This window comes from Tachypleus tridentatus, unplaced genomic scaffold (assembly GCF_004210375.1).
Source record: "Tachypleus tridentatus isolate NWPU-2018 unplaced genomic scaffold, ASM421037v1 Hic_cluster_1, whole genome shotgun sequence".
Lineage (NCBI taxonomy): Eukaryota > Metazoa > Arthropoda > Merostomata > Xiphosura > Limulidae > Tachypleus > Tachypleus tridentatus.
In genome coordinates, this window is record NW_027467777.1 from 23830635 (window position 1) to 23857540 (window position 26906).

General features: G+C 35.3%; 1 protein-coding gene across 1 annotated transcript in view; it reads left to right on the forward strand.

The window, feature by feature from the left end:
• The first annotated feature begins 7191 nt into the window (after positions 1–7191).
• LOC143241718 (suppressor of tumorigenicity 7 protein homolog) overlaps positions 7192–26906 on the forward strand; it is a 37331-nt gene continuing 17616 nt past the window's right edge. The window contains 5 exon segments of the mRNA XM_076484944.1: positions 7192–7329; positions 7332–7364; positions 18846–18928; positions 22542–22707; positions 26652–26822. Coding sequence (XP_076341059.1) covers positions 7215–7329; positions 7332–7364; positions 18846–18928; positions 22542–22707; positions 26652–26822 — 568 coding nt within the window. The 5' untranslated portion in view covers positions 7192–7214.

Below are 26906 nucleotides of genomic sequence, written 5' to 3' on the forward strand. Positions count from 1 at the left end.
TACATGAACATCTAACCTCAAAAACCGATTCACAAAAGTTAAAATTAACATGTCCCTTTTTTACCACCAGGTGGTCACAGGGGGCTGTTTTAGCTCGCTACTGTACACACTCTTTGTTTATGACTTACCCGCCTCTCACCAAAACCTTGCATATGCATTTCAAAGAAGTCAGAAAGAAAGTCAAAACTAGTATCGCCTGCCTCCATAAAATTAGTCATCAAACTGCAGACCTCAAATAATAACGTATATATATTATATTATTAACAGATTAAGGCTCGATGGTAACATGAAACATGAACCAACACCACTTCCATACAATACAAAACCATGTAATAACGTATTATAATATTAACAGATTAAGGCTCGATGGTAACATGAAACATGAGCCAACACCACTTCCATACACTACAAAACCATGTAATAACGTATTATTCTATTAACAGATTAAGGCTCGATGGTAACATGAAACATGAACCAACGCCACTTCCATACACTACAAAACCATGTAATACATTTAGTCCCTGTCCCACGGACTAGATATTTACATACCATGTAGAAAAACACACCACAATACAAACAGTTTAAGAATAATTTATTATTAAATACTACAAAAGATCTACCTGTCAGAATTCTCTAACAACAGACTTTCATAAAATCGCTGCCACCCTCAGATGTTGGTGTAAATAACTATCTCATTCGATACATGACACACCATCTTTTAACCTAACTTTAAAATATTGTATCATATGCATAACCTTAACTTGTATCATGTGTGTAACCTTAACTTGTATCATATGTATAACCTTAAGTTGTGCCATATGTATAACCTTAACTTGTACCATATGTATAACCTTAATTTTTCCAGATTCTATTCACTAGTTCACTTGCGCACTCACTAGCTGGCTTCATTTGGCCCCGACTTGTGAAGGTGAGGTACTCCTGTTTCTTCAACAAGTAAAATTCTCAGATATTTAATGTACAAACCCCAGCCTCATCACTTGCACGTTGATAACATCCGTCCATACGACTCTAATAGATCAATAACCGTTCTGAAGAATATTCATCTCTAGCGGCTAAGGGATGACTTCGACCACTCCTCATAATTACTATTTTATAATTAATGTTACGACAAAGCAACTGCCACAAAGAATTTATAAATCCCCCGCCGAGTGGGGTCCAAGAGTGTGTGTTTGTGTGTTTTCTTATAGCAAGGCCACATTGGGTTATCTGCTTAGTCCACCGAGGAGAACTGAAACCCTGATTTTAGCGTTGTAAATCTGTTGACTTACCGCTGTACGAGCGGTTTTGTTTGTTTGTTTGTTTGGAAATTTCGCACAAAGCTACTCGAGGGCTATCTGTGCTAGCCGTCCCTAATTTAGCAGTGTAAGACTAGAGGGAAGGCAGCTAGTCATCACCACCCACCGCCAACTCTTGGGCTACTCTTTACCAACGAATAGTGGGATTGACCGTCACATTATACACCCCCACGGCTGGGAGGGCGAGCATGTTTGGCGCGACGCGGGCGCGAACCCGCGACCCTCGGATTATGAGTCGCACGCCTTACGCGCTAGGCCATGCCGGGCCCTGTACGAGCGGAGGACGGGGGCGAAGAGAAAATGCTTTTCTGAACGCCCTGGTGCGTTCAATCCCAAATCCTCGGTTTCAGTTTCAATGTTTTAAATCGAAAACTATTATTATAAAGGAACACATTGACCTGAAAAAGAAAGACTGGAGTATTTCGAAAAGTCATACTCTACAGTTGTTTATACAACAGCCACTTGGTGCATTTTGATAATCTAATAATCTGCCTAAACAATCTATCAAATGTATAATAAAAATCTTGATTCTTTACACCAACAACGAAGTAAATCTAATAAGAATACTGAGTTTTGAGCCAGCTTAGACCTGGTGGTTAGGGCGCTCACTGGCAATCTCATTTCTGACTGTTCGAAGCCTATTCGGGCCTAACTCACTCCCCCTTTTGGCCAGAAGGGTGTCATAATGTGACGTGAAATTGAAACCAAACGTTTTTAACAGTTTATGATATCAAAACACATAGTTGGTACAAACAAAGTACTTGCCCCTAGAGACATGAAAGGTTTAAGTTAATCTGTCGATTTAAATTAATTCACGAAATTAAAAAAGTTAATGCGTTAAACTCTTAGTTTCACTCAGATCCAAAACTCTGAATTATTTATACCAAGAAAAGTAATACTTGAACATTTCAGTCACAGTAAGTCACTCAACAATAAACACACTTGCGTCACGTTTTCAAATGTGAATAACACTGTAATTAATTCCTAACAAATTAGTGTAGAATACCCTGTTTGTGATATAACATTAGTGTAGAATATCCTGTTTGTGATATAACATTAGTCTAGAATATCCTGTTTATGATATAACATCAGTGTAGAATATCCTGTTTGTGATATAACATTAGTCTAGAATATCCTGTTTATGATATAACATCAGTGTAGAATATCCTGTTTGTGATATAGCATCAGTGAAGAATATTTTGTTTGTAATACATCATTAGTGTAAAATATCCTGTTTGTAATATATCATTAGTATAGAATATCTTGTTTGTAATATACACTTGTACAGAATATCCTGTTTGTAATACAACACTAGTATAGGATATTCTGTTTGTAATATAACATTATTTATATCTGTTCTCCCGGCATTACAATATTGAACACATAATATACACTGCTGGCCAAAATTTTAAGACCAATGAACATAAAAAAAAATATGCATTTTGCGTTGTTAGACTTAACAACTTATTTGAGTAGAGCTTCGAAAGATGAAAATAAGAAAAGGAAAATAAAAATAAAAACCTTTTTTAGCATTTAATATGGAAAATGTAAACACTGTGAAATTAGCCTAAATACTAGATGGTCAAAAGTTTAAGACCATACCAAAAAGAAGTCCTAAACAGGGTAGGAAATGCTCAACAAGAGGTCTCAGCAGTGAGTTGCACGGCCGTCATTGCGAATAACTTCAAACATTCGCTTTGGCATGGTCGATATAAGCGTTTGCTGGAATGTTATTCCAAGTGGTGAAGATGGCTTTACGAAGATCATGTACTGTTTGTAATTGACATCCATTTCTACAGACGTCCCTTGCCATCCACCATCAAACATTTTCAATGGGGTTCATTTCGGGCGAACACGCTGGAAGGTAAAAAAAAAAAACAAATCGCGTTATTCGCCATGAAAAAGTCCTTTGTCCTACAGACATTGTGGATTGCAGCGTTGTCCTGCTGAAAGATCCAGGAATTTCCACACAAACGAGGGCCTTCAGTCAATAAGGATGCTCTCTCCAACATGGCAATGTAGCTTGCTGCTGTTTGACGTCCCTGTATGACCTGAAGCTCCATTGTTCCATGAAAGTAGAAAGCGCCCCAGATCATGATGGAACCCCATCCACTGAGTCGTGCAGAAAATGTCTCCTATGGGATATCCTTATCGTGCCAGTAACGTTGGAAGCCATCTGGACCATTCAGGTTAAATTTTTTCTCATTAGAGAACAAATCTTCTTCCAGTTTTTTACGTCCCATGTTTGGTACTTCTCAGCAAAGTCTAACCGAGCTGTTTCGTGGTGTGGAAGGAGATGTGGCCTTTGAAGACATTTACGGTTTTTAAAAGCCTTTCTCTTGTATATGCCGTCTTATTGTTCTTGAGCTGCATTCTGTGTCCGTAAGGGCCTTAATCTGATTCGAAGATCGGCTGGTGTCTTGCCAGACAACCCGTCAAATCCTCCTGCTCAACGCCGGCGAAATTTTCTTGGGCCGATCACTTGAAATTTTCGTTCCGTATCCCTCAGGGTCTTTTAAGAAATTTGCTACAGCAGCTTTACTACGCCCAATCTCACCAGCGATGACATGTTGATAGAGACCTTGCTTTTGCAGCTCGATAATTCTGCCACGTTCAAACTCTATTAACTTTTTAGCTCTTGCCATGTTTTTACCCAATGCAACACAGGAGATGTCAGTGGGTGATGTTGACAACGCTAATGCTTGAATACAAATGACTAACTTTTGTTACGTGTTTACCGAATAACGCTTCGTTTCAGTATGGTCTTAAACATTTAACCAGCTATTATTTAGGCTAAGTTCATAGTGTTCACATTTTTCTTTTAAATGCTAAAAACATTTTTTATTTTATTTTCCTTTTCTTATTTTTATCTTTCGAAGCTCTACTCAAATAAGTGGTTGAGTCTAACAACGCAAAATGCATATATATATATATTTTATGTTCATTGGTCTTAAGATTTTGGCCAGCAGTGTGTACGATAACGTTTCGTTAACAAAGACTAGGTTAATAAGTTATAAACATATGTGGTTAACTTAATAGTGTAGCTAAGAAATAATATACTTCTTAAGAGTTTATAATATTTGTTTGGTTGTTTTGGAATTTCGCACAAAGCTACTGGAGGGCTATCTGTGCTAGCCGTCCCTAATTTAGCAGTGTAAGACCAGAGGGAAGGCAGCTAAGAGTTTATAATAACCAGAGCTAATCATATTATTTAATGATTTTTAATAATCAAGCCAAAGTTAATTGTACAAATTAAAAAGTTAATCATATTTAAAGGTTTACAATATAAAAGACATGATTGGTGGGTTCAATAGAATACGACACAGTTGTAGGCTCATAACAACACATTATCGAGAAGTTAAATACTAAACGACACATTATTTATTTATTTACAATTGTTAAAAATGTCTATATTTCACTAGACGTATCTAGCATATTCAGCTATTAATTATTGTTGTGTGGATTTAAATGTAATTTTGTTTTTTATTAGCGGAATAATTAGGCCTACTTTTACGAAGAAAATGTATCGACAACTGCACTTTAAAGAGCTAGTGTACCAATTAAATGTGAAGATTATGACGGTTCTGACATTAAGGAAATTAACCAATAAGTTTAAACAAGACTGAAATAAGTCTTTCTCATCTTTTTTGAACAAATTGTTAGGCATAATTACTTCTTTTCAAATGTTGAAAGCATTCACAAAGTGTTTTCTTGTAGAATTCAGTCAACGTGCTTATGTCCAACAAGATGAATTCAACCGCTGATTTTAACGTTATAAATCCGTAGACTTACCGCTTTTTCACCAGGGGACATTAAAGAAAATAACATAAATAGTAGAACAATTACAAAATCTTTCTTTGTATATACAAAAATTAACAAAAATAAATATGTACGTTTACAGTGTTTATCTACTTTTGTTTTCCTCACTTAGTTATTATCGATTTCTATTGCATTATTGTGTGATAATATTTTTATTAATATTGTAACATGTAACAATTTAAACTGATTTACAATTCTATTCAAATCTTGCCACCTTATCACACTAGGTTAGTCTAGCGAAAAATAGGTTAAAAAAATAACAAACTTCTTCCTTATCCCTAATTAAATATTTTATTTGACAAGTTCTTCTTATAAATAATACTGTGATATAACGAATTCTACTTTTATTTTCTTATGCTATTTTAGCGTTTATTTATTATTTCTTGAATCGCTTAGTTCAGTTATGTTTACTTATTTTAAAAGCGCTAACTCATGTTCCTGTTAATTTGAGTTTATTTGTGTTATGAAAGTGACACCAAGCTTCCCCCTAGCGGTAATGTACAGATATTAATGTTGTGAAAGATTTTGTAAATTAGTTGCCTACGTGAGACGTAACTTCGGGGTCTAAACTAAATAAAATATTTCCTTGACCTTACAGTGTCACTTCAATATATATAGTTAATTTGATTTTCCTAAAGTGATTTAATTTCGGAATATTGTGTTTGTCTTGGTTCTTTTTCTCAATTCACCTATTTATTGAAAACAATAATATAGATATTTATGTTACATTGTTTATTAACTTTTGTATGAAGTTTTAGCCAACCGTGGATATTTTGTGATAAAAAATTCTATTCCAATTGTTTGAAAAATTTATTTTGCATTTTTGTGGTCGTAAAATTTAATAAATCGTACGCGTTCTGCTATGGTTGTAGCAACGTTTTATCTCAATCTGTTACAACAAGTTTATTAGCTGTTTATAATAGTATAAATACGTTTGATAAGTTAATAGAAAATAACTGTTTCTATTGTTTTGAATAGCAAAAACATGTGATTGATAATATAAATAAAATACACATCAATTCGAAATACTTAAAACCTGATTGGTAGTTTATACCAGAGAAGAATGCTAAGTATAAAGATTTAAGACGGCTTGAGTAGCTGATGAAGAAAACTTTATTACAAACACTTGTATTTGTTATGATGAAAACTTATAGAAATTTTTTAATTTTCAACAAAGTTTTTTTTTTACTGCTTAAGTCATCTATACATTTTGTATCAAGGCGTGTTTCTTGTTATCAAATTTGATTTTAATACTTTGTAACTATGGTTGTACTTTAATACAGTAATACTCGATAAGTGTATATTCAGCAAACAATAAAGTTTCAGTGTAACGAACTTTGGATTTTTTAAACATTATTATACACGGAGAACTAAAAATAAAATAAACACGCTAAAATGAATAACTAAATAATATATTTTTTGATCTACAGAATAAAGTTATAATAAAATATGGATTATTAAGCGTTGTTCATCAAGATGGTCAAATATTGTCTGTTAACATTCGCTTCAGCTGTCAGTTTTTTATGTGGTGGGTAGAACAAATGTTTCTCTTCAGCAATGTCCAAATGGGAACCTCATCCTTAAAAGTCGTCATCTAGGGTTAATGTCAGCCCCAAAGCCGTGAACGGAACTATAGTGAAAATACACAATGTTTCTTTAAAATGTGTGTTATTTTCAAATAAACTGTTTTTGTTTGTAACGTGAATGGTAATTTATAAAATATTTGTAGTATGAACTGGTAAGCTAAGAAGACTTGGAATACATCCTCAAAATAATAATGTTATAAAGTATTTATATAAAAGTGGGTTTTCTCGACATCACTCATAATGTTATGAAGCATTCATTATACGAAGGAAGCTCCAGGACGCATCTACTTCGTGTATTGAGGTATTATGGTATATTGTATCAGTATGGTTTTGAAGTTTATCAAACGAGTAGAAATACAGCACGTTCATGATATTCAACAGTTTGGTATGTTTTAAAAAGTCAGAATATCAAATGTAACATAGCTCTGACATTTTGCCACTAGATGGCGCTTCTAAATTATGACACTAGATGGTGCTAAATTATGGAATTATTATGGCGGGTGAGTCTATGGGTTACATGTCAACAATCAAAAGTTGGATATCTTGGTCGTGGACTTATTTGTGGATTTTGTGGTTTATCTTGGTTATTTTTCTCATCTACGCACTGCGAGACCACTAAGATTAAGTGAAAATATTACAATGGGTAAGAACTTGTTAATAAATGCCTTTTTCAATCGTTATTTTAAATGTTCAATCAACGGTGTGGATGTAATTTGATTGACATTTATGTAAACGAAAATAACAACAGTGCTACTAAAATTTATTTCTTTGATGAAATTTTGTTCATACTAACATTATGAGTTTTAATTTACGATAGAATAAGTTTCAGGTAATCTCACAAATTTCATTTGAGTGTTTTTATAGATGAGTTTAGTATCAAGTTATATAAAGTGAGATATTAAGGAAATCTTAAGCCTATTTAGTGACGTGTGATTCTATAATTGTATTTTTTGACAACGATATTAAAGTAGACTTACTTGCAGCTATAGAGACATATGACATATATGGGAAAACTGTTATTTCTACTTTTGCAATTTTATAAGTGAACTTATTGGTTACTGTAAGCATTAGTTGGTGTCCACATGTGAAATTAGTAATGGCTTTTTTTTTTTTTTTTTAAAACCTGTTGTGTTCTTGATACTGTCATCAGTGAAACATTTTGTCCCATATGGTGTAAGTTTTCTCGGTCTTATTTTATGCTGATTGGTGTTAAAGGTAATGTGTTTGTTTAACTAAATGTGTGTTAACACAACTGTATGGTGTTTAGTTTAAAAATGTTTTTAAAGTTTAAATTGTGAACTTATTCCAATGCATGATAAGTTGAGATAGTGAATACTTAAGATGTGCTATTATTGTAAAAATATTAAATAACAAGTATATGTCTGCTCCGATAAATTAAAATAATACGTATCTTTCAATTTTACAGCTAAAATTATTATTTAACAGGAAGTAAAAACTTGTTTGAATTAGCCAAACTATGTATGTTTGTTCTTTTATTTAAAAGGATAGCTTTCAAGAATTCTGTTTTATATTTTATATAACTTAATGTAAATTATGGGACCTGTTGGTCCATGTTGGCTGTTCCATCCTCTAAACTAAATTAAAAAAAAAAAAATCCTTCAAGCATGTCCTTATCACTTATATACTTATTAAATTTATTACCTCTAGAACATCTGAAGACAATTCATTCCAAAGGTCGACCACCTTGTTAGAAAAATAAAACTATTTAATCTTAAGATGATGCCTACCCTGCCAAAATTTATACTTGTGTCCCCTAGTCTTGCTATGTTATAGCAGATGAGAATGGTATGAATTTTGTATTGCATTTTGCAGCAGGTCATTATTGTCTGATATTAAGAATTTTGTGTTTATATACAATGTATTATGTAGAAGGACAGCACTGTAAGAAGTCTGTGTTGGTTTGTATTGTATTTCTAGTGGGTAAGCACATTAAGCCCTGTATCAATATATACTGTATGTGTAGCACGTCAGGATGGTGTGTATTGGTATGTGTATATATATATTGCATTTTGTAGCATGTAAGAATTTTATTTCTTTTTTTGGTATATATTGCATTCACAATTATTTACTCGCTTCCATGGGTAGCTAAGAGCTATTACTTTGCACCACTACTGTGAAGATTTTTGCACATACCACAAGACGTGAAATAAATTGCCACCCCTTATCCATATTTCAGTATACTCCATATACCTTTGATTTAATACCAGACTGTAGCCCTTGACTACTAGGTGGTTAACACATAAGCAACAAACCCTTTGAGCACTACTAGTATTGGAACAAATATTCTGTTTATTCAAAATGTCTTTTATAGGTTTTTACATTGTAACCCTGTCAGATTTACTTTTACACACATTTTCCACCTTACTTATAATGTTTGGCTATTATGAGGTCTTAGAAACAATAGTTTTGGAGCTACCCTTGGCTTTGGTCAGGTGAACACTCAACTCTCTTACTTTGGCTTTGGTTTGGTGAGAACTCAACCTTTCTACCTTGGCTTTGGTTAGGTGAGGACTTAACTTATTTATAGCTCAGTTGGCTGTTTGCTGGTATATAAGCAGTTTGAGTATATATACAAATTATATTTATTTATAGCAGAGTTGACCAATTACTGATGTATAAACAGTTGGAGTATATATGTATATATATATATTATTTATAACTCAGTTGACCATTTGCTTGCATATAAACAGTTGGAGTATCTATAAACCATATTTATTTATAGCTCAGTTGACTATTTGCTGGTCTATGAACAATTGTAGTGTGTGTGTGTGTATCATTATCTGTTTATAGCTCAGTTGACCAGTTGCAAGTATATCAACAGTCGGAGTATACATATATCTAAATTATATTTATTTACAGCTCAGTTGTCCCTTTGTTTGTACATATATAGTTGGAGTATGTATATATATATATAGATATCTATAGGTCAGTTGATCATTTGTTTGTATATAAACAGCTGGAGTATATATATATGTAAATCATATATATTTATAGCTCAGTTGACCAGTTGGTGGTATATAAAGAGTTGGAGTATATATACACCTCTGGCCAAAATATTAAGGCCAATAAACATAAAGAAAAAATATACATTTTTCATTGTTAGACTCAACCACTTATTTGAGTAGAGCTTAGAAAGATGAAAATAAGAAAAGGGAAAATAAAAGTAAAAAAAAAAAAATATATATATATATATACACACTCATAGCCATTTATAGCTCAGGTGACCATTTGCTGGTGTATAAACAGTTGGAATATATATATATAAATCATTTATTTATAGCTCAGTTGATAATTTGCTGGCACATGAACAGTCGAAGTCTAACCCCTCATTGTGGATTCTTGTATGTGGTGATGGGACCTCCAAGGGAAGGTTCTGTTCTTATAGTTTACCTCCTCTGGGATCTAAACATCCACCCACATGTTTGCTGTGCATGGTGACCCGTGAAGGGGAGGAGAGGATCCTAGTGATTGAGGGGTCCAACCCTAACTCAACACTTTGGCCTTGAATTCCTGTAGATGGGCAGCCTTAGGGTGGCCCCCTTTGGGTCATTCGGCTGGTCCACTTGGGCTAGGGTCAACCAAGTACCAGTGTTGGATGTTCTCAAGAGGTGTTGTGGACATTGTATCTGATGCTGGTGTTTGGGTATATTGCTCATAAAACTTTGGCGTTGCTGCAGCGTCCTTGTTTGACATTGTAGTGTGTCCCCTCACAGGGCGCTATGGTGGGTGGGGTCAGTGGGCACCGAAATTTTCCTTTTTTCATTATGGATACTCCAATTAAAAATCTTAATAAAATAGTAAGAAAACAGTTTGTAGGTAAATGACCAAGTCTTGAAGATTCTGAGCAGCAATCCTCACCAACTGTACCACCTGTTGTACCTCATTTTCTTATATTGCATTCACTTTCAGACAAACCTTCAGGGCATATGTCTCCCGTTTTCTCTCAGAAGGGACTAGAGGGACTTGCTGGCTCTCCAAAGTCAGTAAAGAAGCTTTGATATTGGTGGAAACATCCACATCTTAACACTGAACTCCTCTTGCATTCAAAGGCAATTGGGGATATACCTGTTGAGGTTACACCTCATGCTACTTTAAATTCATCATGAGGAGTTATTGTTGAGAGGTATTTGAATAACATCCCAGAGTCGGAGATTATCCTTGGTTTCTCCACCCAAGGAGTTTCTGCATTGAGGTGTATATCCATTCTTAAAGATGAAATTATGATGCCGACCAATGTCCTCATTCTCACATTTATGTCACCATTTTTACCTGCCACCATCAAGGCAGGTTATCTTAATTGCAGAGTATGGCCATACATTCCAAACCCTCCATGATGTTTCCAGTGTCAGCGGTTCGGTTACTCATAGATCTCATGTCATGGTTCGTTGACGTGTGCTCATTGCCTATTGGTGTGAAACGGACCCTTATTGTGTCAATTGCAACAGCTCTCACCTTTCCTACTTTTGTTCTTGCCCTAAATGGTTGGAAGAAAAAGAGGTGCAGCATTTGAAAATGATTCATAACATTACTTACTCTGAGGCTCGAAAATTGCAGTCCACCACTTCATCTCAGACATATGCTGCTGCACTTCATTCCACTACTACAGTGGGAGTGCAGATGGATCTCTCTGTGCCTCAAAAACAATCGTTTAAAAAAAAAAAAATAGTCTTTTGAACTCCATGGTTAAAAAGGTTGATGAATCAACTTCTGTAACTATCTCTGTCCTTTTCATACATTCCAACAAATCCTAAGATCCCCTTCCTTTGGTTTTGGGTACAGGTATTTCTTTAGATACATCTTCTCCAACCCCACTATGCAAAACAATCATTTGGTTACATCCTCATTTGCTGGAATCCTCTTCCAACAGCAAAGACCTGACCAATCAACCCAGGGCAGGATCCATGGAGGTCGATAGACCTCCCTTTAATAAAGGCAACAAAGAAAAAAGGTGTGGTCGTAAACAGAAGGGTTCTCCACCCAGTTCATTTATACATAAATAAAAATAGTCACCTTTATACAATAGAACTGTCAAGGTTACTTTCTAGTCTGGATGACATCAAAAGACTGATTGCTTCCTATCATCCTGTAGGTCTCTTCTTAGAGGAAACATTTCTGAAACCTGCCAGTACAGTCACCTTTCGGCAGATTTTTTTGCACAGAAATGACAGGCTGTGTGATGGAAGAGTGCATGGAGGGGTGGCACTGTTGGTTGATCAGCATGTGCCCACTCTGTCTTTGCCACTCGACACACCCTTGGAGGCCATAGCCATCTTTGTTTAAGAGAAATTGGCTGTAGTCAATGCCACCTGACCCACATGCTCTGGTGGAAGCTGGATCAAGCAAACTGGCCCTCTTTTACTGCTCTCCCAGAACTTGATCCTGCCATTGTCTGTAAGCCATCAGTAGATGACTGTGTGGCAGCAGTAATTAACTGTATTATACAAACAGCTGCTGACTGTATTCCTAAAACCTCAACACGTTTTCCACGATATCCTTGTCCGTGGTGGAATCTTGCCTGCTATGTGGCACAGAAGGTTAAAAAACGGGCCTGGGATACTTTTCATAGGTATCTCACACTCTTGCTCCACATCGCTTTACAGCACATGCTCAGTGGGTGAGACGTCAAAGCCATAAGAAACCTTGGATTAAGTTCACACCTGGCATATCTTCTACCACCAGTTCCAAAGTCATATAGGACAAGATTTGGAAGGTCAGTGGGCAGTATAATTTCATCCTTTTCTTGATCTTGCTCTCTGATGGCCAGGAAGTAGCTGGTACCTTGAGCATTGCTGATACTCTAGGTGAAAGCATTTGCCACGTATCTAGCACTTCTGCTTCTTCCTCCACCTTCTTAGCCATCAAGACTCAGGTAGAGCAAACTCCTATATCCTGTGGAGCTGATTGTCTCTATGACTATAACTGCCCCTTTACACTGGTGGAACTCAAACTAGCCCTTCTTTAGTCTGGCAATATATCAGTTAGACCTGATGATGTACACTATGAAATGCTGTCATCTATCTTATGTTTCTCTTACTATTCTTCTGCTTGTTTTTTAACTGGATCTGGCAGGAGAATGTTTCTCCTGAATGCTGGTGCCAGACTATTGTCCTACCTTTCTCTAAGCCTGGGAAGGATCCCAAAATTTCTTCAAATTACCTTCCAGTTGCTTTGACAAGCTGTCTCTGTAAGACCTTAGAGAGGATGGTTAATGCTCGTCTCATTTGGTTCCTCGAACAAAACAGCCTCCTCTCATCCACACAGTGTGGGTTCCGAAGACAGCGCTCTCCACCATAGACCACCTGATTTGACTTTAAACGTTCATCAGAGAAGCCTCTCTAAAATGACAACATCTTGTATCAATATTCTTTGATATTGAGAAGGCTTATGATACAACATAGAGGTATGGAATTTTGCAAGACCTCCATATATATGGGTTGCATGGCCATTTGCCTGTTTTTATTTAAAATTTTTTAATTGACAGGAGATTCCAAGTTTGTGCAGGCTTGACACTTTCCTGTTCTTTTCTTCAGGAACTTGAAGTCCCTCAGGGCTGTGTTTTGAGTGTAACACTTTTCAGTATAAAGATTAATGCCATCACAGAACAACTCCCTCTTACTGTTGCAAATGGGCTCTATGTCAATGACTTTCACATCTGTCAATCGTCAAATATGAGATATTGAGTGGCGGCAACAGACTGCCCTCAATCATTTCCTGAAGTGGACCACAGTAAACTGCTTTAACTTGTCTCTCTCTAAAACTGTTTGCATGCATTTTTGTCACTGATGGGGTATTCACCCTGATCCTGAACTCCGTATCAGCAAGGTTGTGCTTCCTATGGTCCCTGAGACAAAGTTCTTAGGGCTTATCTTTGACCTTAAGCTGATCTTTATACCACACATCTAGCAGCTATGGGTGAAATGTACAAGAGCACTGAACATCCTCCATGTCCTCTCTTCCACCACTTGGGGAGTGGATTGACATTCTATACTAAAGATATATTGTGCTCTTATTCATTCAAAACTTGATTATGGATCACTGGTTTATGGCTTTGCCAGAACTTTGGCCTTAAAGACGCTGGACCCCATTCATCATCCAGGCTCTGCACTGGGGCTTTTCACACTTCCACAGTTCAGAGCTTATATGCAGAGCTTCATGGACCTTCTTTGCACCTCCACCATTTGTAACTGTCTTTAGTATATGTTTTAAAACTTCATTCTTTACCAAAGCATCCTACCTGGGATTGTGTGTTCCTTCCTCAATGGGCCATACTTCTTCAGAATAGATGATCTGCCATTGCTCCTTTTGACCTTTGTATCCAGGCGCAGTTGAATGAATTGTGTCTGTCCTTGGATAACATTGCTGTATCCACTGGTCAGTCCATTCCCACTATGGCTTCTTACAGTCCACAAATGTGACCTATCTCTAAGTCATCTGAGAAAAGCAGACACTCCTAATTGGAAACACTGTCTATTATTTGCTGAACATCTTTCGAACCATTCTTCCACTCCTATTTATACAGATGACAGTGTGGGCTCTGCCATGGTTTGTTGTGGTTTGGTGGTTGAGTGCAGAATCCTCTCTACAGCTTCTGTGTTTACTGCTGATCTGTATGCCATTTCTCTTGCCCTGCATCACATAGAAGCTAAGTAGTACTCAAACTGCACTATTTATACTGACTCGCTTAGTTCTCTACTGGCCCTGGGTTTTCTTCACGTTAGTTCACACCATGTTCTCGCTGATATTCAGTATATATATAAAAATCATATTTATGTATAACTCAGTTCACCAATTGCTTTTATATAGAGTTGGAGTGTATATATATATTTGTAGCTGAGTTGTCCATCTGCTAGTATATAAACAGTTGCATTGTGTGTGTGTGTGTATATATATATATATATATATATATATATATATTATATATCTTTATTTATAGCTCAGTTGACCAATTGCTGGTATATAAGCAGTTGGAGTATGTATGTGTGTGTGTGTGTGTTTGTTTATGCATGTATCATTTATTTATTGCTCAGTTGACTATTTGGTGGTGTATGAATAGTTGGTGTATATGTGTATATATATATGTACGTATCATTTATTTATTGCTCAGTTGACTATTTGGTGGTGAATGAATAATTGGTGTATATATATGTAATAGGGTGCGTCAGCGGATAAAGGATAAAAATTAAAATGTCCCATTTTTTTTGCTCAGTTGTGCCACTGCATGAGAAAAGAAAATAGACGAAGTTTCATTTTAATCAAGTATTTAGGGTCAGCGATCCCTCGCAAAGTTCACTATTTTCCTTAAATTTACCCTACCTTACATTGTTAATGGTAATTAAATTATTTAAAGAAATTATTTAATATTTATTGATTATACAATTAGCAAAAACATAAAAACTTGAAAGAAAAATTTATTTCATTGAAGTTTTATCTTGCCTGCCCCCTTCGCATCATGTTCACCAGTGTTCTTCTGCCACCTGAATTATGTACTGAAATTGATCCTCGTTCTTGGTGCGGCCCTTTGCTGTAAACTGTTGAATTAAAGCTACTCCTCTTTCAGCTGCGTCATTTGTCACAAAAAGTTTCTTTACTCTGTCCTTTCCTTGTTTGTACTCTTGAGGCGCCCACTCTTTCGGTGGTAATGATAAAATGCACTACTAATATCCAGATGGTAGAAAATTTTCTTTGTTGCGAGGTAAAAAATCTGGAAGTTTTCTGGAAACAGCATTGCTTGCAGCATCAACTGTTAAACGTGGAGTTGGCCTAGGAGATCCTTTCACGGTATTCATATTTGAGACCATCTTGAGTTTGTCGCTATTCGTTACACTGTCATCAAAGAGCGCAAGCCGAACTGCAACCTCAGATAAATACCATAAGTGCCGATTCATTGCCTTTGTACCAACTTCCTTAATCATATGATTTTCATGCAATGCAAGTTCCTTGAGTAGTGTAAGGTCCCTTTGATCTGTCACGGAAGCATCCTTAGCTGTAAAGCATGAGAGCAAGTAATGTTTAGTTATAAAGACACACAAATCGCCAAGTTTGCTGCAGAAATGTGCGTCAAATGAAACACGAGATGAAGCAGGCCGTGGTTGCAGTCTACTAAACTCCTCTTGGAACATCCAAAATATTAGAGAATATATTGCTTGAGCCATCCATCGTGCATGATGTACAGCACCAGAAGTACGGAAAGAAACTGAAGAACGTCCGTGTAGAAGAGATCCAAGAAAAATGACAGCTAATTCCAAGAACTCTTTATAATCGTCCCGTGGTTGATGAGATCGAAGGAGATTCTGACAAAATTGAATAATATCATCCTTCCAAGGCTGTATTCGGAGTGGCATTTCTTCTACTGCTGTGATGTACTTAGTTTTATTAATTTTAGGCCAACGATCTCTAAAGTTTAAAAACAAAGTACTATCTGGACCTTTTGATGTCTCTATCACGAGAGTAGAAAATACAGCGCTTAGAAGAATCTCCAAAATGTGATGTCTACAGGCAAGGTGCAAGAGCTCACGTTCAAGTAACATTTCAATCCTCAGACAGACGCCAGATTTGGATCATGTATTGGTCGCGGTGGTGTCAAAGCAAAGCGATTTAATTCTGTCTTTTACATTCCATTCTACTAAAACTGATCCAATCTCAGAAGCTACTGAATTTGCATCCCCACTATCAATCTTGGGCACTGAAAGAATCTTCTCTACACCTTCACCTGAAACTAAAATTGCCAAACGTTCGATCTTCTCTCTGCCAACCAAGTCAGGCATCAGCTTACCATCCCAATGTAATGTCAAAGGAACGTTTGGAGAAAAACTTTCCTTCAATTCAGCTGCTAGAAGAGTACGGTTAGTAATTCGTTTCCTCCTTATGGGACTTGGGCTAATGGCAAGATCCTTGATATTATGTCCAATATGAGCTGCAAAAGGAAGCAAAATTTGCGCGGCTTTTCGGTCACTGATCTGGGTTCTGTCTAAAGTCGAAGCTAGCCTTTCACTAATGCCAACTTTTTGTTTGGTTCTGGAAGCACGTTTTTTGTGCACATTGCACAAACCCTAAATAATAATGTATTGGATTGATTTTTACGCTAGCATATTTTTGTCATTGAATGGAATCAAATTATAAGCGAGCAACTGAGTGTCACAACTTTTTGTTTTTTGATGCACCCTAATATGTATGTATCATTTATTTATTGCTCAGTTGACTATTTGGTGGTGTATGAACAGTTGGAGTATATATATAAATCACATGTATTTATAGCTGAGTTGACCAGTTGCTGGTATATAAATAATTGGAGTATATATACTCTTCAAAACAAGAAACGCAAAAGGGATATTTTTGTTATTTTAAAAAGAAATATATGTAATAATGTTACAAGCTCAGAGTATGTGATGTTACACGTGTTAAGGCACTGATTGTCAGATCAAAATGACAATAAAAGTTGTGCACTTTGCAAACGGAGGAAAACATCGGATTTTTTGCCAAAACACATGCGTGTCCAATAAATTTGTTTGAGAGATCTGCATGTTCTGCAAGTGCAACATGTGCAAAATCCCTATGAAAGTGATGGGTTCTTGGTTTCCATAGCTCAGTGTTAAGCCACCGACACGCAATACAGTTACGCCAAGAGTGACTGAAGCACAATGCAACAACGCCATTGGTCGCTTGGAAGCAGGCGAAGCTCGATCAGATGTTGCCAGAGCTGCGAATGTCCACCCAAGCACCATCACAAGGCTATGGAATCGTCATCAACAACATGGATCAACTCGTGACCATCCACGATCTGGCAGACCTCGTGTGACCACGCCCGCACAAGATCGCAACATCCGTCACCTTCGGGATAGGACCACCACTGCGACGTCTACTGCCTCAACCATACCAGGGCTGCGTAGGATTTCTGATCAGACCGTACGCAACCGTCGACGAGATTTTTAGGCCCCATGTGCAACCCATCATGGTGAACGTCAACGACGTTTTTCAACATGACAACGCTCGTCCTCACACAGCTCGACTCACCACTGTCTTTTTGAGACACCACAACATCAACGTTCTTCTTTGGCACTCCAGATCACCAGATGTAAACCCCATCGAACATCTTTGGGACGAGTTGGACCGATGTCTGCGATGGTGACAACCTCAACCGCAGACTCTACCTCAGCTTGCAGCAGCTTTGCAGGCTGAGTGGACAGCCATTCCACAGGATGTGATTCATCATCTCATCGCTTCCATGGGCAGGAGATGCCAAGCAGTTATTGATGCTCACAGGGGGCATACTCATTATTGATGTTGAGTGACGTTAAACTTCACCTAGTGAGCGTGGACTTCACCTTTGCAGACTTTGGATGTTCAGCAGTGAATGTGCAAAGTTTCACACGTGTCATACAGAACTACCCAGAATAAACTTGTTAACAATTTGTCTCATATTTTGCCTTTTGCATTTCTTTTCTGGAAGGGTATATATAAAAATCATTTATTTATAGCTCAATTGACCATTTGCTGGTATATAAACAGTTGGCATATACATCCATATATATATAAAACATTTATTTATAGGTCATTTGACCAATTTCTGATATGTAAACAGTTGGAAGATATATATATAAATCATGTATTTATAGCTGAGTTGACCATTTGCTGGTATGTAAACAGTAGGAGTGTGTGTGTATATATATATATATATATATATATATATATATATAAATCATATTTATATCATACTTTCACAACTTTTAATCTCGGGCTTGAGGTAACATTGTTTGAGTTAAGTAAAGATGAAAATTACCATATTAACAGTAAGTCGTTTATTCTTTAACTTGTGTGAAAATATTTGTTTCACAGGAAGAATGTAAACATGTGTGCTTGATACTTTCTTAACATAACCTGCATGTGGCACTACATTAGCTTGATTCTCTGATGAATTATCAACAGATTTAAATGTATGGTGGCAGAAGATTTTTAGTTGTATATTTAATTATTTGTTTAATCCAAGAAAATAAAATTATTCTAACATATTACTTCCTAATCAAAATAAGAAAAGTCTTTGTAAACTTAATTAATTTAAATTGTAGACTTGTTTGTTATCTCACTTTCATGTTTTATATACCTTCAGCTTCCATGTTTCTGAATACACTTACACCGAAGTTTTATGTGGCTCTGACTGGAACATCGTCATTGATATCAGGCCTTATTCTGGTAAGTTCTTTCTCTGTACAACATTAGCAAAATGCTTTCAGTGCTAAGATAGAGCATTAATGAACAAATGTGCTAAGTTACTGCAAGGAGATGTAGCTTTAACATGTTAAAATATCATTTTTCCAGTAGATTTAGAGTATAATCATGTTGTATAATAAACTAAGTTTAAGGAATTATTTTTATAAGGAAAACAAGATTCTTAAAATGTGATAGTTATTAGTTATATATGCTATCATTGTGTTCAAAAGTTGTTTTTAGACAAGTAGTATCTTGGAAAATGTGTAATAGTTTAATATGTTTGTTCTTCTCAGGATATTCTTTTGTAACACTGAATTGTGGGTAATTTACTTCTACAACCTATGTGTAAAATGTAGATATGAACTGAAATCAACCATGATTTGTTAAATACAGATAAAAAAGGAAGTGATGGTAATGTGATTAACCAGTTATATATTTCATAAAGATAGCAATCTCTATACAACTAAAACTGATAACACAGAAATCAGTCATCTGTTGGGAGTATGAAAAATGATAACTTATATTGATTACAGATAAACCAGTCATTTGTTGGGAGTGTTAAAATAATAACTTGTACTCAGTGATGTCGAAACCCACTTGTTGAGAAATGTATATGCAAAAAAGCGTTTGGGTTGAGAAAATATTTTTTACATAGAAGAAGCGAACAACGTTTCACCTTCTATGTAAAAAATATTTTCTCAACGCAAATGAGCCGTTTTTGCATATAAATAACTTGTACTGATAACACACAAGCCAGTCATTTGTTTGGGAGTATTAAAAATGATAACTTGTATTGATAACACACAAGCCAGTCATTTGTTTGGGAGTGTTAAAATAATAACTTGTATTGATAACACACAAGCCAGTCATTTGTTTGGGAGTATTAAAAATGATAACTTGTATTGATAACACACAAGCCAGTCATTTGTTTGGGAGTATTAAAATAATAACTTCTACTGATAACACACAAGCCAGTCATTTGTTTGGGAGTATTAAAAATGATAACTTGTATTGATAACACACAAGCCAGTCATTTGTTTGGGAGTATTAAAAATAACTTGTATTGATAACACACAAGCCAGTCATTTGTTTGGGAGTATTAAAAATGATAACTTGTATTGATAACACACAAACTGGTCATTTGTTTGGGAGTATTAAAAATGATAACTTGTATTGATAACACACAAACTGGTCATTTGTTTGGGAGTATTAAAAATGATAACTTGTATTGATAACACACAAATCAGTCATTTGTTTGAGAGTATTAAAAATGATAACTTGTATTGATAACACACAGTCATTTGTTTGGGAGTATTAAAATAACTTGTATTGATAACACACAAATCAGTCATTTGTTTGGGAGTATTAAAATAACTTGTATTGATAACACACAAACTGGTCATTTGTTTGGGAGTATTAAAATAACTTGTATTGATAACACACAAACTGGTCATTTGTTTGGGAGTATTAAAAATGATAACTTGTATTGATAACACACAAACTGGTCATTTGTTTGGGAGTATTAAAAATGATAACTTGTATTGATAACACACAAACCAGTCATTTGTTTGGGAGTATTAAAAATAACTTGTATTGATAACACACAAACTGGTCATTTGTTTGGGAGTATTAAAAATGATAACTTGTATTGATAACACACAAACCAGTCATTTGTTTGGGAGTATTAAAAATGATAACTTGTATTGATAACACACAAACTGGTCATTTGTTTGGGAGTATTAAAAATGATAACTTGTATTGATAACACACAAACCAGTCATTTGTTTGGGAGTATTAAAAATGATAACTTGTTATGATAACACATCACTCATTTGTTGGAAGTATTAAAAATGAAGGTTATTGATAACATAAATCATTCATTGGTTGGGAGTATTAAAAATAATTACTTCTAATGATAACACAAATTAGTCATTTGTTGGGAATATTAAAAATAGTTTTTTTTATTTCACGTTCTTGTGTTGTTGTTAAAAACTGTTACTGATACCACTCCTGCTATTTAATTCTGTTATATGGGAGCTCAGACAATAATGAGTTTTATGTAACTTATTTATTTACATGTTTTTATATACAGGAAGTGGATGAAAAAGTGTCCCCCTTGAAAATGTTGTTAATTTGATATATTTTTTATTGGATAATAGAAAAACAAGTAAAACTGTGGTTTTATGGTGCACTCTTAAATCCTAACTTTAAAACTTTAGAAAAACAAGTAAAACTGTGCTTTTAGAGTGCACTCTCAAATTGTAGCTTTAAATATTTATTTCCTTAAATACCTAAACTTTCCATGATTTTAGTTGTATTTTCTCATAAAATGTTTCTCTGCAATTGTGAAGCTATTAAAAGACATCCTACAAGTGAGAGAATTGATGTCATGAAATGGCCAGGTCAATCACCTGGTATCAATTTTGTTCTAAATTTATAGGTTTAGGAAAACCGATGAACAAAAAGTTACAAACCAAACACAGATGATGAACTCTTTACAGTAGTGAAATAAGGAGTACAGTCAATCACTCAGGAATATCTGCATAAACTCATTGATATCATGTCATGTTGATGTAAATCAATACTAATATCCAAGGGAGTGTTGACTAAATATAAACTTGTGAAACTGGTTTGTGTTATTTCTGGTTTCATCTTGTGTTCGATTATTTCAGAAAAACTTGTTTGATCATTTTGTAGGCCAACTGATATAAGAAGATCTAAGAAAATACAACAGGTGAACAACACCTTTTATGATAAAATGTAACTAATATCATGAAAAGTTCAAGTATTTACTAAAACCAGTGTTAAAATTATTGTTTGAGATCATGTTTGAACAAATCTTGTCAAGTGTGTTCGAAAAACGTATAATTTTACTTAATTTTATATCATCTAATAAAAGATGTAACAAATTAACAAAATTTTCAAGGGGGTGTTTTTTGTCCACCCCCTGTATGTATATATAAATCAACAGTTCTGAAACTAGTAGATACATTAATTGTGAATAGGTGACTTTGTAATCAACATTATGAAACAATAATTATAAAATAAAATTATTCAAAAACATTATAGACTTAAAATCAAAATTTATTCTTCCATTATTAGTCTTAGTTGTCATCATCAGCCTTGAGATGACGCCACCAGACTATTCATTTCAAATATTGAATTAGTTCTATCTAATATTTAGTTAAAAGAATAATAATGATAAAGAAAATGTAGGATAGTTCTATAAACTTAACCAAAGAACTAACATTTATCAATTGATGTTTATTAAATATTCTTTATACAATATTTTTCTGCTTGTGTCATTGACCGATTAGCAGTTTTCTAAGATCTGAGTAATACTAAATAAACTCCTACGGTCTGTAACACTACATGTAACTCCACTTGATCTGAAGAAATGAGACAAAAACCAGCTTAAAATATAAGATCCAAACATTAATATCCAAATAAGCTTATGAAAGTTTTGGAAGAATAAACTGGAAGTATTGATAGATAAATTAACAACATTTTCAAGGTGTGCCACTTTTTTTTGTCCACCCTTGTATATCTTTAGAAATGCAAGTTTTCTGATAACATGTTTTATTCTGGGTTTCAGATATTTGAATGGTGGTATTTTCGGAAATATGGGACGTCCTTTATTGAGCAGGTTTCTCTGAACCACATTTCACCATGGCTTGGTGGCGGTGAGCCAAATGGAGAAAATGGGAATTCAAATGGTGGAGGAGGTGGAAGTGGAAATGGAAACCAGCAGGCTACACCAGGTAATGTGAGAAACTATATTGTATTAGTGTGTAAACAGTGCTTATACACATTGTGTGTGAAAACAAGATTGTACACATTGTGTGTGTAAACAAGATTGTACACATTGTATTAGTGTGTAAACAGTGCTTATACACATTGTGTGCGAAAACAAGATTGTACACATTGTATTAGTTTATAAACAGTGCTTATACACATTGTGTGCAAAAACAAGATTGTACACATTGTATTAGTGTGTAAACAGTGCTTATACACATTGTGTGTGAAAACAAGATTTACACATCGTATTAGTATGTAAACAGTGCTTATACACATTGTGTGTGAAAACAAGATTGTACACATCGTATTAGTATGTAAACAGTGCTTATACACATTGTGTGTGAAAACAAGATTGTGCACATCGTATTAGTATGTAAACAGTGCTTATACACATTGTGTGCGAAAACAAGATTGTACACATTGTATTAGTTTGTAAACAGTGCTTATACACGTGTGCAAAAACAAGATTGTACACATTGTATTAGTGTGTAAACAGTGCTTATGCACATTATGTGTGAAAACAAGATTGTACACATCGTATTAGTGTGTAAACAGTGCTTATACACATTATGTGTGAAAACAAGATTGTACACATCGTATTAGTGTGTAAAAAAAGTGCCTACATACATTGTGTATTCAGTCAACCTGTTGTATGTTTTGTTGTATTACTGTGTTCAGTCAACCTGTCAAGTATTGTTTTGTTGTATTACTGTGTTCAGTCAACCTGTCAAGTATTGTTTTGTTGTATCACTGTATTCAGTCAACCTGTTATGTTTTGTTGTATTACTGTGTTCAGTCAACCTGTCAAGTATTGTTTTGTTGTATCACTGTATTCAGTCAACCTGTTATATGTTTTGTTGTATTACTGTGTTCAGTCAACCTGTCAAGTATTGTTTTGTTGTATCACTGTATTCAGTCAACCTGTTATATGTTTTGTTGTATCACTGTATTCAGTCAACCTGTTATATGTTTTGTTGTATTACTGTGTTCAGTCAACCTGTCAAGTATTGTTTTGTTGTATCACTGTATTCAGTCAACCTGTTATATGTTTTGTTGTATTACTGTGTTCAGTCAACCTGTCAAGTATTGTTTTGTTGTATCACTGTATTCAGTCAACCTGTTATATGTTTTGTTGTATCACTGTATTCAGTCAACCTGTTATATGTTTTGTTGTATCACTGTATTCAGTCAACCTGTTATATGTTTTGTATTACTGTGTTCAGTCAACCTGTCAAGTATTGTTTTGTTGTATCACTGTGTTCAGTCAACCTGTCAAGTATTGTTTTGTTGTATCACTGTACTCGGTCAGTCTGTCATATGTTTTGTTGTATCACTGTACTCGGTCAGTCTGTCATATGTTTTGTTGTATCACTGTACTCGGTCAACCTGTCATATGTTTTGTTGTATTACTGTGTTCAGTCAACCTGTCAAGTATTGTTTTGTTGTATCACTGTATTCAGTCAACCTGTCAAGTATTGTTTTGTTGTATCACTGTATTCAGTCAACCTGTTATTTGTTTTGTTGTATTACTGTCAGTCAACCTGTCAAGTATTGTTTTGTTGTATCACTGTGTTCAGTCAACCTGTCAAGTATTGTTTTGTTGTATCACTGTACTCGGTCAGTCTGTCATATGTTTTGTTGTATCACTGTACTCGGTCAGTCTGTCATATGTTTTGTTGTATCACTGTACTCGGTCAGTCTGTCATATGTTTTGTTGTATCACTGTACTCGGTCAGTCTGTCATATGTTTTGTTGTATCACTGTACTCGGTCAGTCTGTCATATGTTTTGTTGTATCACTGTACTCGGTCAGTCTGTCATATGTATTGTTGTATCACTGTACTCTGTCAGTCTGTCATATGTATTGTTGTATCACTGTACTCGGTCAGTCTGTCATATGTTTTGTTGTATCACTGTACTCAGCCAGTCTGTCATATCTTATGTTTTGTTCTGTTACTGTATTCAGTCAGTCTGTCATGTATTATGTATCATTTTAGTCTCTCCTTGAATAACATTGCAGTTTCTTCAAATCAGTCGATTCCGCCATGGCAAATTACTGTCCCCAATTGTAACCTGTCTTTGAGTCATCTGAGGAAAGCAGATACACCTGATTGGAAATATCGCTCTTTCTTTGCTGAGCATTTTTCATATGATCCATCAATTCCTATACATATAGATGGTTCCACATTGGGTGACTCACTGGGCTCTGCCGTGGTTTGTGACAGTTCGATTGTAGCACCACAGACTTCCCCCTATAGTTTCTGTTTTCACTGCCAAATTGTATGCCATCTCTCTTGCCCTAAATCATATTGAAATAATGCAATATACAAATTGTACAATATATACAGACTCACTCAGCTGTCTACTGGCCCTGGAATCATTCCATGATAGTCATCACCCACTTCTCATCAATATCGAAAACAAACTGGCCCATCTTTTGGATACCAGGTCATGTTGGTATTTGTGGGAATGAGCTGGCCGACAGAGCAGCAAAGTCTGTCTGTTCTGGATCTATCATTTCAGTACCCATTCCATACATGGACTATGGTCCAGTTATCAAATCCAGACTGTACACCAGATGACAGGCAACCTGGAATGAGCAACACAATAACAAGCTTTTTCAAATCAAACCTTCTCTTGGTCTTTGGCCCTTTTGCTTCTGTAAGGATTGAAGAGAAGAGGCTGTTTTGGTAAGGCTACACATTGGTCACAATTGTTCAACCCACCACTTCCTTTTATCTAGTTATGCTGCACCAGTGTGTGGTCTATGTGGCACTCAGATCACAATCATCCACATTTTATTATCATGCCGTCATTACAACCTAGAATGACAACACCATTTTAAAGATATTTGTAAGGCAGGTTTGCTCTTGACTTTGACCCATGCTGTAGGTGATACTGCCCATCTCACTCATGTTTTTACATTTTTAAGAGTCATTGGTCTTTTACACTTAATTTAAGGTTTTTAATCAGACTATATAGTGTTTTAGCATGATTACCTTTACACATTTCAATTTTTATTTTGACTTGAACCCAGGACTGGAAAGGCCAACTTCAGGTGACTGACTGCACATTCGATCTTTTGCTTCAGTCTTCCTGGCAAGGCTTAAGTTTACTCACTTTAGTTTTTATTTTTATTTTGAACTGAACCCAAGACTGGAATGGCCAACTTCAGGTGACTGTTAGCAAGGGGGTACTTCTTGCTTCAGTCTTCCTGGCAGTTCCTAATTTTACATATTTTACTTTTTACCTTAATTGCTCTATACGTGTATTGTACCACATCTTGTCTGGCACAGATAGCCTTGTAGCTTTGTGCAAATAAACAGTGAATACCTACCTATCTGTCATATGTAATGTTTTGTTGTGTTACTGTGCTCAGCCAGTCTGTCGTATATTATGTTTTGTTGTGTTACTGTACTCAGCCAGTCTGTCGATATTATGTTTTGTTGTGTTACTGTACTCAGCCAGTCTGTCGTATATTATGTTTTGTTGTGTTACTGTACTCAGCCAGTCTGTCGTATATTATGTTTTGTTGTGTTACTGTACTCAGCCAGTCTGTCGTATATTATGTTTTGTTGTGTTACTGTACTCAGCCAGTCTGTCGTATATTATGTTTTGTTGTGTTAGTGTATTCAGTCAACCTGTCGTATCTTACGTTTTGTTGTGTTACTGTATTCAGTCAGTCTGTCGTATATTATGTTTTGTGTGTTACTGTATTCAGTCAGTCTGTCGTATATTATGTTTTGTGTGTTACTGTATTCAGTCAGTCTGTCGTATATTATGTTTTGTTGTGTTACCGTATTCAATTATAGACGTACATTTCATTCTCTGTCAAGGTTTGATTGTTTTGCTTGCAGCTTTATTCACCCTTTTTGCTGTGTTAATTTCTTATTTAATATATATTTCAGAATGTAAAGTGTGGCGGAATCCTTTAAGCTTGTTTCGAGGATCAGAATATAATAGATTTCAGACAGCTTCATCAAAAGAACCTTTGACATACTATGATATGAATCTGTCGGCTCAGGATCATCAGACATTCTTTACTTGTGAATATGATGCAGGAAAGCCAGAGTATGAAAGTAAGTTTTAGAATATTTAAAGTATTTTTACAGAAAACTTGTACTTCTCTACAATGTTTTAGGTGTCTGATCATAAAGAAATTT